The following is a 10494-nucleotide window of genomic DNA, read 5'->3' as shown; positions in this document are numbered from 1 at the left end:
GGTATAGGGAGTGGTGGGGGGAGAATTTGTTGGGGAAGTGTTTGGGGGATGTTAGGGGGAGGATTGGGGAGATGGATAGGAGGGGGAGGGAGGAGGGGGTGGGGGTGGATTGGGATTGGGATGGTGCGTTGGATGGTGATGGGGATGGAGATGGAGATTGTGAAGGGGGCGTCGAGGGAGAAGACACAGATGCTAGCACTGTCGTTCGAGAAGTAGAACCGACCTAAAGTTCCTCCACCCGTATCTGTCCAATTCCATGCATTCTATCCCTTCCGCATTGCTTTCCAGATCAGTCTTCACGAGTTGAAAATCCTCGAATACAACTTCTCATGTCTCCCAACCCAAAGATCCATAACGGGGACACTCTGCCCCGCATCCTCCACCTTCCTATCCCACCCCTCATCCACCAGCCCCCGAATCCTATCCTGCAGCTCCGCGCTCGCAAGAACCGCCTGCGCCTGATACGGACCCATAACGCTCGCTCTCACAGCCGCACTAACCACAGTGCGTGCATGTGAAAAGAGGAAAAGGTATGCAGCTTGTTGCAGCGGAACAGCCAGGATACTCGTGACGAGACCCCACAGCGGCGCAAGATGCACGTTGATATGCTCTGAAGTGCGTAGTGCAGCAGAGAACGCCGTGAGCGCTTTAATCGCGACTTCACTGCGCATCCCCCCATTCAACGCATCTTGAGATGCCATCGCCTTAGACCCATCATACTGCGTCCTAAAACTGCGATCCCAAACCGCCAGCAACGCGCGACCCTGTGCTATGCTCGCCCGTCGCGCAACAGTACACGGCGTACTCGCGTCAAAGTCATTATCCAGTGTCTCGATGGCTTGCGGCGTGCGGTACCCGGCTAGCACGTAGGGCAGCGATGTGCTTGCGAGTGTTGAGAGCGATAGGCGGAGGAAGGTGTGGAACGCGGGTAGCTGTGATGCCGACGGCGGCGACGGCTTGTGGTGCGCGAGATAGGATTCTAGGCCTGAGCTGAAGGCGAAGGAACCTAGTGGGAGCGCGGAGTCGGCGAGGAGGAGGAGCGCGTGGAGGGCTGGGGGGTGTTAGGCTGGGTGTTGGGTGGATGGGTGGGTGGGTGTGATGACGGACCTGCGTCGTTTGCGGGGGTTGAAGGTGTCGCTGCGACGGTGTCTGGGTTCAGTCTGGCTTTCGCATCGTGTAGCCGTCTTTCGAGATCCGCTATCTCGTCTTGGACGGCTTGTTGCTCCGACGGTGGTTGTGTCATCGTGTGCGTGGGAACGGTGATGCGGCTAGAGTAGGGTACAACATGCGCCTCGGCGACTATTCCCAAGATAGACGGGGGGTATCCATTTGGGCGCATGCAGCTTTACACATGCATATAGACCTAGTCTGAAGATGGTAATGCATGATAAACGTTGTTCCATTTCGTCTCCTCTCATCAATATATCTAGTCATGAGCCTCGTAGTCATTCATCCGTAATCAAAACTCCAGAACCAGCCCATCATCCGAAGGCATCCAAGCCGCAACAAACAGGGTATACAGATGACAATTGCGCCTGAGAAGAAAACCATTGCTGTACACGCTAAACAAGAATGGCTGTGGGGCCTTGTCTACACGTCTTCCTCCTTCGCGTCCTTCTTGGGGATGTCGGCGAACATGAGTGTGCCGCTGCCCTTGTTCGACTCGAAGTTCTTTGCGCTCGTCTTCTTAAACAGCGTCTGCGGCTTCGATCTAGGCGTGCATTAGTCCCTATTCCGCTACTGTGTAATTGCAAAGCAACTTACTTCTTCATGGCGTGCTTGGTCTTGAAAGCCTGCAACTTCTGTGTAGCGGGGCTCATGATGTCGTCCGACGGCGAGACAAACTTCTGCTCTCTGGAGTATCGTTAGTGATACACAAAGGGATATGGACATGTGAGAACTCACTGTCCGTTGTCTAGACGCGACTGCAGAACTTGACGGTGGTAGTCGAGGCTCTTGGAGTCCTTCTTCTCGGCGTCCTTCTCTGGGGAAGACATGGGCTTGACTTGCGCGTTGGTGTCGCGAGGAGTGAGGACGTTGGTGGCCATTGCGGTAGGGTAGTTGCGGTTGATGTAAAAGTGTAAGAGTTGATCAAAAGTTTTTATATGTGGACGGTTTCAAGGTCGTGTAGCAAGTTGCAGATGTTGTAGTTTGTGCTGGAGAGGTGTAGTCTGAAAGGGTCTTGTTGCGGATTGTGGTCGTGGTTATAGTAGTCTTGTTCAAGGGTGTTTATGGTAGCCTGTCGCGTGGGGCAACGGCGAGGAACGTCATACCCTGCGCCTTCAGCCTTACATCCCTACGTTCACGGGCCCACCCACTTAAACATCCCAGATCCGGCCTTCAGTTTGAAATGACAGCTCTCACATGATTGGCTCACAACGAACGCTTTGCCTAGTGCACCGAGCAAAGGTACCAGCCCAGTGTGAGTCAAAGGCTATAGAACCACATCATATAACACAAATTGGACATGGTATCTTTGTTTGCATTCTTTCTCTGGGCCATCCCAGGCCTGAGCTCCGCAGAGCCAACGGAATTTATCTAAACCCATCCGCGGAGACATTGCCGACCGAGAGACGAACTCCGTGCATCTAGTAAAACATGCTAACACATGTCGTCTGAACATGCATCGCAACTATCATGGTACATTGTCTCGCGCTCTTGCGCTGCCGAACACCAACGCCATGAATTTGGCAGAAAGCCACCCGCAAAACACCAACGTCCCAGGCACTGCTTCGTGCTTGGCCTCAAAATTCGCCTTCAACGCTATTGTAAACTGGTAAGAAAGGGTACCGAAGGAAATGCAGCTGGTGATGTACATGTGGCAAAATGCAGGGAATAAGAAAAGGGTATCCGGTTTGCAGAGCTCTCACAAATGGACGCGCATGGTATCGTTGCTGCCAAAGGCCTTGCCGCAATTCGGGCACTTCCTCGCGCGGTTGGTGAGTCGATCTTGCACGCACTGGTCGCAGAACATGTGCCCACAAGTCTTGATGACCGTGTTCTTGAGCTTGCTCTTGCAGATCTGACACTGGATCAACAGCTCCATCGTCGACACTTCAGAGCTCTGGTTGGCCGTGCTCTTTTTCTTGTAGATTTGCACTTGCTTCTCCAGTCCAGTCACTTGTGCAGCAAGCTTGTCTCGCTCGGTTTCCGATTCGCGTTGGGCGTGCTTTGCCGCGAGACATGTCGCGTCCTTGGCCTCGACGACCTTCTTGAGCTCCGCTATCTGGCTGACATGACCCTCGGAAGTGATGGCATTCTCGCTGACCTTTTGTTGCAGCTGGCGGTGCTGGGTAGAAAGATCGTCCATTTGCGATCGCATTTCCGCACATTGCTTCTCCAGCTTGTCGACCAGTGACCGGCTCAAGGAATCTGCCTCTTTCAATTGCGCCACTACTTCCGTGGCTTTGGTAGCCTGGGCACGGAGGATGCGGATTTGTTGTTCGAGTTCTCCTTTGGTCTTCATGGCTGCGAAGAACTTTTGATCCGCTTTGGCCTTGTCCGCATGTGCCTTGGCAATGTTCTCTTCCCACGCAGCAATCTCGGTAATCTTCTTGCTCGCGATGGCCTGCGCCTTTTTCCATGCCGACTCCATGGACGGGAGTTCGTTGCCCAGAATCTTGCATTGGCTCTCAAGCTTAGAGATCTTGCTGCGCAGCTGCTCCGGTGTCAAGTCGTCTAAGCCAGACATTACTTGGTCTCCTGAGCTCTGCTGCTCCGCAATCTGGAGTCGCAGTCGCTCGCATTCCGATTCGAGTGCAGCAATGCGGCTGTCGCATGCGCTCGCAAGCTGTTTCGCCTGCTCGATAGAATCCTTGGAATCCTTGTGGCTGGCTTCCAAGAGGTTATTCTTGGTGGCTAGTTCGTCACGGGCATTTCGAATGCGAGCACAGTTCGCTTCCGCTTGCGAAACGTGGCTTGCACTGTCTGCCAAACTAGCGCGCACCTCATCGTCCACCTTGATCCTGTAGGCTGTTCGCTCTGCTTGAAACTTTTGCGCTTCTTCCCGCAAGGAAATGTTGGTGGCTTCGAGATTGTTGATTCGCTTGATCACGTCTTCGTGCTGGTTCTTGATAGCTTTGAAGAGATCGGTCTTTGCATAATCATCATCCGACAGCCCGGTAAGCTTGACCTTCAATGCTGAGACTTCCTCAGTGAGCTTCTTGTTTTCCTGCTCGATCTGCTCAAGCTGCTCTTTCCTTTTGGCTGCCTCGGCTATGGCCTGGTTTTTTGCAGTTTCCAACTCTTCACTGATCGGTCCGGGTGAGGTGCCATTGACGGCTTCTGTTCCGTTACTGGTAGATGGAGCCTCCTCCTTTGCAGGCGCGCTTGTGCCGTGCGCCTGCTGCTCAAGTTTCTGAACTTGGGCGCTCTTCAAGCGATCGAGCTTCTTCTCAGCGACCAGGTAGCGATGAGTAGCCGTGTCCAACCGGTCAGATAGTTGTTCTTTCTCGGTAGTGACGCGTTGCAATCGCACAACGTGATCCTTCTCCGTGACCAAGAGTTCTGACAGCTTCTGTTGGAGTTTCGCAACCTCAGGACTGCTTGCAGGGTATCTCGCGAACAGGTCGGAAAGGGATGCAAGGATCTTCTCTTTGCGGTCCGAGAGGTGTTTCTTGAACGTCTGGGTGTCCTCGCACAGAAGCGCAGCGGGTACCGACTGCGAGGCATCGGAATCGCCTGATGATGCAGGTAGTTTCTCGGCGCCCAGGAGTTTGATTTCATCGATAAGCTAAGCAGCCATTAGCATCACCTCAATCAACTTCCAGGGGTATACTGACCTGATCAAACCAAGCGTCGATTGTGCGGAGGTGGTCGTCGTGGTACTTGGAGCGGCCCTCCAGCTCGTTCAGTTGTGACTCGACGGTAGCCTTCTCGCGCTTGAACTCGCGCATCTGGCGCAGAATGGCATCTTTCTGGAACGACTGTAGATTCGAGTGGTCAGCGGGTGTGTGCGCCGTGGGCGTGGGAGGAGGGCGGGAGGTGATCGGGGGGCGAACCTCGATGTCATCTTTCCACGGCAAGTCAGCGTCTGGGTGGGAGCGAGCACCGTTGACGGTCACGGCTTGCCTCTTAGCGGGAGGAGCAGCGTCGTCGGCAATGGGCCGTTTTCGGTCCTCCATCTTGACGGCGTCAAGCGATGGGGGTGCGACGGTCCTGGCTTCGAGCCTCATCGAGGAGACGCCGGCTTCGAGATAGGGCAGCGAAGACGCGCGCGCTCTCAGGTCATTAAAGGGAGATGAAGGAGCGGATGGCAGGCACGCAGGAGACGGGCGGACGAGAGGCAGCGGCAGGCGGGCGGGTGTGTCGTGTGAGGCCGGTGGGTGAGGAGGTCGAGCGAAGAGAGTTCGTTAGCAGCCCAGGTGGACTGCCAAGAGCTAGTGTCGCGCTAGGGCGTGGTCTGTGTCTGTCGACGCGACCCTCTGCGTCGTTCACATTCCCCACCACTGCCCGCCAATGTGAGAAAGAGAGCGAGCAGCCAGAGCCTGGCGTGAACGAGTGCTGCATACACATGGCGGCCGACGACGCTCCCAATCAGCCGCCTGCTGCCGGTAGCGACAAGGCGCCTGCGCCTGCGCCTAAACCTGCGGCGGCGACCTTTAGTTCTTTTATTAATAGTGAGTCGTCCCATGCAACGGCGCCGACTCTGCTAAGCCATGGCCAGAGAATACAACGGGCAAAAAGTTCGCACCCAAAGCCGCACGACGACGACCGGCCGCTGCTGCTGCACCCACTCCTACACCTTCTGCGCCTGCCGAATCGCAAACTTCACAGGCCGAACCAGAGTCCTCTAATGCGCCGGCGACTGAGCCTCCGACTACCGCCGAGCTGCCTACACCAGCTGCGACCCAAGCACCTGCCACAGCGACTACTCCCCAAGCTGTCCCCAGTACAGCCGAGTCTTCGAAAGCGCCTCCGCAACCGATCCCGAACCCTACCCAGCCACTTCCCACTCAAGCACCTGCCAATACCGACACCCAGACACAAGCCGAGAAAGAGCCCCATATCGCTGCACAGCCTTCGACAGACCGGGGTCTCACTACCCAATACTTGGAAGATGCGGGCGATGGCGGCAGGTCACCCAAGCGGCGTCGTATAGAACCACCCGTACAATTAGGCACCCCAGCGAGTCAAGATGTCGCTGCAAGTGGAGGAGATACCACAGGCCCGTCACAGTCGGTACAACGAGAAAACGGAGTAGCTGCACAACCACAGCCAGAGGTCGAAGCTACGGCCGCTGTCGATGCGCCAGCACCAGCGGACAACGCCGGCGAACAGACTGCCGACCCGAATGTTCCCGCCCCTACTGCAGATCCCCAGGCCCTTCCACAACCGCGAAAGAGGAGGAAGCTTCCATGGGCAGCGGTGAACCACCCTCCAGAGGGCGAAGAAGAGGCCGCAGCTGCTGCGCCGACTCGAAAGCCTCGCCAGCCACGCAAGAAGAGGGCCGCTGCAGCAGATCCAGATGCAGAACACGTTGAACAAGAAGGAGAAGACGAAGAAGAGGCTCAGCCCACCCGGAAGCGAGCTGCCGCCAAGCCCCGCGCAAGAAAGAAGGCCACCGAACCCACTACACAAGATGGCGAGGAAGCTCCAGCGCCAGCGAAGAAACCCAGGAAGCCAAGAAAGACCAAGGGGGCTCTGAGCAGCGAGGTCGTCGAAGGCCCAGAGAATGAAGTCGGCCGCATAGCAGATGAGATTGTAGCAGCAGCCGTGCGTCGCAAGCCCAAAGCAAAGAGGAGGAGAAGGGCCACTCCAGAGGGCGAAGAACGCGAAGAGGTCGATGGTGTTGAAGGCGAAGAAGGCGCAGTCAGGGAGAAGAAGCGGAAGGGGCGACCGCCACGAGAGCCCACACCATCCGATGCCGAAGACCAGACGATTGACCCCAATGAAACCTATATGGATACTCTAGCAGCTCGGGATCTGCGCGTTGGAAAGCTGTCTTCACGGGAAAAGCAAATGCGTACCATTGATTGGGATGCCGTCAAGCAACGTCGAAGAGAAGAAGACAACAAGAACATCCCTTCGAAAGCAGATCAAGAGAAGCAGGACAGACTTTTGGCAGAAGCAGGAGCAGAGCTGGCGGCTTCACAGGTTGAACCGGGACCCAGGTTTCGTGTGAACGCAGCAGGCGAGATGGAAATGGATCCCACCACTGTATTTATCGACCGAGAGGGCGATGCAGACCGTCTCATTAGCGACATGACCGTCGTTGAAGACCAAGACATCACCGCACGCCTCACAACCCGCAGCTTCATGAAGAACAATAAGCGCTTCCCCAACGAGTTCCTCCTACCCGGCCAAGGACGACGTTGGACCACGGACCTCACGAACCTGTTCTACGAGGGCCTCAGATCCTTCGGCACCGATTTCCAGATGATATCTCAAATGTTCCCCGGCTTCACGCGCCGCTCCATCAAAACCAAATTCACCCGCGAGGAACGCGACAACCCCGACGACATCCGCGCCGCTCTCCAAGGCCGCTGCGAGATCAACGGCGATGGCTGGAATACGTTCCTGCAGAAATCGGAAAAGACCGAGGCCTCTTTCGCCGACACGGACAGGATCAAGCGCGAAATGGCGGCGGAGGAAGCAGAGTATGCGGAGAAAATCGCCAAGGCAAAAGCGGAAGCACAGGAGAGGAAACGCCAGAGGGAACTTGCGGGTGTTGATCAGGATGGGAATCCGATTGGTGATGGTGCGAACAAGGAGAATGGGAAGGGGAAGAAGAAGAGGGGGAAGAATAAGCAGGTTGCTTTTCAGGAGGAGCAGGGCGTGGAGATTGTGGGCGAGATTGGGGATGATGATACTTGGGGTCAGGAATAGGCGCGAAATGACAGGTTGCTGTGAGTGTGATGTGATACGGCCAAGTCAATGATTGATGGATATGATACCCTTTAGATTCTACGGCCTCTGAAAGCAGGGAAATATAACAATTGATGCATGATCATGCATGTCGTCAAGTTGAAGTTAAGGGCCTCTTGGGGTGATGACAGCTTTGTCTGCGGATGCTACGAATTGTCCGATAAGCGCTGCTGAACATTACATTATTGGTGATGTGTTCTTGCTGTCCTGTCGTAGTCTTGGCGATGCGGCATGAGACTTTTGGGAGGTGCCATAGCATCCCGACAGGAACGCCCTTCTGAGCTCAAATGCAGGTTTTTCTACGATGCAAACGAGGCTGATTGCTGTTGCACATGACGTTCGTGGCTGCCTGGTCATGTGTACACAGCCCCCTCGGTTCCTTCCTCCCTCAACTCTTTTTGTTGTCCTCTACCATTCCTCCATCTCACTGTCGGCAACCTTTCCGTCATCATCTTTGCGCTTGCTAATTCATACGGCGTGGCATCGACATACCCCATGCTGTGCCACTTCTGTCAAAACCTCGTTTTCGTACCCGTCGAGGAAGTCAGCGTGCAGTATGCCGATTGGTTAGCAGACTCATGGTTCATCTGGGATCCGGACACATGTCTTGTAAGCGTACATCAGCCTTCGAGGGAAGCGTTGGAACTCTCAGCCGGCCAAGGATGTCGAGTGTGCGCCATGTTCTGGTTTCAATTATACCAACATATCGGGTCTACTGATATGCGTCACGATAACGATCCCGAAGTTACACCTATTCTACTCTCTCTGGATATGGAGCAGCTCCCGTGGGGCGAGGTTCCTGAACCGCAGGATCCACACTTGTACGAAATGAAGCTGCACTATGGAGAACGATCAACTTCACTCAGGATCCACGAGCCTGTCTCTGGTATGATGTGTGAACATATGTGATAGGCCTAGCTGACACGGGGTGCAGATGAAGTAGGCACCATGCTCGATCTCTCCTGCGTTCTCTTCTCACGCCCTAAGGAGCAATATACTCCCATCGGTTCAGCAGTTGACAACCACACCGGATCTGACTACAACATAGATTTGATAAAGACATGGATCCAACACTGTCAGAAGGGGCATCCTTATTGTAACACAGAAGTTTCGTCGCAAACGCTACCGTTACTACCCACCCGGGTGATCGAAATCGAAACTGACGGCGAAGCTCGTATCACGGAAATCAAGGGGATGAGAGCAGAGTACCTAACACTGAGTTATTGCTGGGGCCAGGGAAAGAGAATGCTGTCCACCCTAGGTTCTGGCTTATACGAACAGTTCAAACAAAAGTTACCACTCGATGATACAATGCCAAAAACCTTCAGAGACGCTTTGCATGTCACCAAGGCTCTTGGATACCGTTACTTATGGATAGATGCCCTTTGCATCATACAGGACGATCTTGAAGATATGGGGAAGGAAATGGCTCAGATGGGAGCCATATACCGACAGTCGACGTTGACGATATTCGCAGCGAATGGTCCAGACACAGATTCAGGTCTATTTTCTGAACGCGACGCCCGGGGCAGCAAATCCTGCAACATCCGAATAACTCTTACACGGGACAGTAATTGTCTGCGAACATTCCGATCGATCCAGCCTTTTGGGCGATTAAGTCACAGTGCCCTGCAGACGAGAGGATGGATCCTTCAAGAGGAGGTATTGTCAGGGCGTTTACTGACTTTCAAGCCGGACACAGTCGAATGGGATTGCTTAACGACGTTCGCACGCGAAAGCACTCCGTGTATGTCAATATTTAGTGATCAGGAAGAAGCCATCAAGAAAATGGGTACTCAAACCAACGACGCGATGCGGTTGATAGTAAGACGTCCAGATACCTTTGACAAGGTACTGCCTGACCAATCGCAATTTCGACGTAATCACTTTGACGTATGGTACGAAATGATTGGCAACTACAGTGGGAGGGCGTTGAGTGTTGACTCCGATAAGCTGCTTGCAGTTGCAGGCTTGGCAAATCTTATGGGAGAACATTATGGTCTCACCTATCTCACGGGGCTGTGGAAAGAAGATCTGCAAGTTGGGTTATGTTGGTGGGTTACTTCGCGGAATGACATGTTTCGCAAGGACGGTCCAAGGTCCATTACCGAGGACTTCCCTGATTACCTTGCGCCGACTTGGTCCTGGGCCGCTGCACATGGTATGTGTGTAGCTTTCCACAAGCCTCGCTTAGATCGTCTTCTAGAAAAAGGATTACAGGTCATCGATGTGGAAGTCTCGCATCTACCAGGGGCTCACGCGACTTTTGGCTACATTAAATTCGCTAAACTGTCTATCTGTACCAGAGTACGGCGGATATTTCTGGAACCAAAAAAACCAAGTTCGATAGAACATGGCCTTCCTGCAGTCGACAGGGAGACACTTGTTGATGCATTCGACATATCTACGAGGTCCTACATTGGAAGTCCCTTGCTTGATTCAGTGGAAGTCTATGAGGAAGTCTCGAAGCGATATCACGCTGGTCAAATGGTCAAAAAGATCTATTCCGCTACGGAAGGCACTGCTAGTGAGACTGCCTGCACCTATCAGCCCTCATGTGATGGATATGAAGCTTGGTGCGCGCTCTGTCTCGTGGGGAAGGAATTCGCGGGGTTTCAAGAGACAATA

At 54.1% G+C, this 10494-nt stretch overlaps 4 protein-coding genes across 4 annotated transcripts; 1 reads left to right on the top strand and 3 right to left on the bottom strand.

The window, feature by feature from the left end:
- Positions 1–296: 296 nt before the first annotated feature.
- J4E79_008575 (uncharacterized protein) lies at positions 297–1243 on the bottom strand (the record flags this gene model as incomplete). The annotated part of the gene is made up of 2 exons (XM_049357430.1): positions 297–1051; positions 1108–1243. The coding sequence occupies 2 exons, from the start codon at positions 1241–1243 to the stop codon at positions 297–299; spliced, it is 891 nt and encodes a 296-aa protein (XP_049208328.1).
- A 347-nt stretch (positions 1244–1590) lies between these two features.
- J4E79_008574 (uncharacterized protein) lies at positions 1591–2048 on the bottom strand (the record flags this gene model as incomplete). Its single annotated transcript, XM_049357429.1, has 3 exons — positions 1591–1711; positions 1765–1854; positions 1906–2048. The coding sequence occupies 3 exons, from the start codon at positions 2046–2048 to the stop codon at positions 1591–1593; spliced, it is 354 nt and encodes a 117-aa protein (XP_049208327.1).
- An 818-nt stretch (positions 2049–2866) lies between these two features.
- J4E79_008573 (uncharacterized protein) lies at positions 2867–5123 on the bottom strand (the record flags this gene model as incomplete). Its single annotated transcript, XM_049357428.1, has 2 exons — positions 2867–4732; positions 4782–5123. The coding sequence occupies 2 exons, from the start codon at positions 5121–5123 to the stop codon at positions 2867–2869; spliced, it is 2208 nt and encodes a 735-aa protein (XP_049208326.1).
- Positions 5124–5512: 389 nt separating this feature from the next.
- Positions 5513–7827, top strand: J4E79_008572 (uncharacterized protein; the record flags this gene model as incomplete). The annotated part of the gene is made up of 2 exons (XM_049357427.1): positions 5513–5618; positions 5666–7827. The coding sequence occupies 2 exons, from the start codon at positions 5513–5515 to the stop codon at positions 7825–7827; spliced, it is 2268 nt and encodes a 755-aa protein (XP_049208325.1).
- Between the last annotated feature and the right edge of the window lie 2667 nt (positions 7828–10494).

The sequence above is a fragment of the Alternaria viburni genome (assembly GCF_023758015.1).
Source record: "Alternaria viburni strain BMP 2772 chromosome Unknown scaffold_20, whole genome shotgun sequence".
Classification (NCBI taxonomy): Eukaryota; Fungi; Ascomycota; class Dothideomycetes; order Pleosporales; family Pleosporaceae; genus Alternaria; species Alternaria viburni.
Note: the sequence above shows the minus strand (reverse complement) of the source record. Positions and strands in the feature narration are given on the sequence as shown.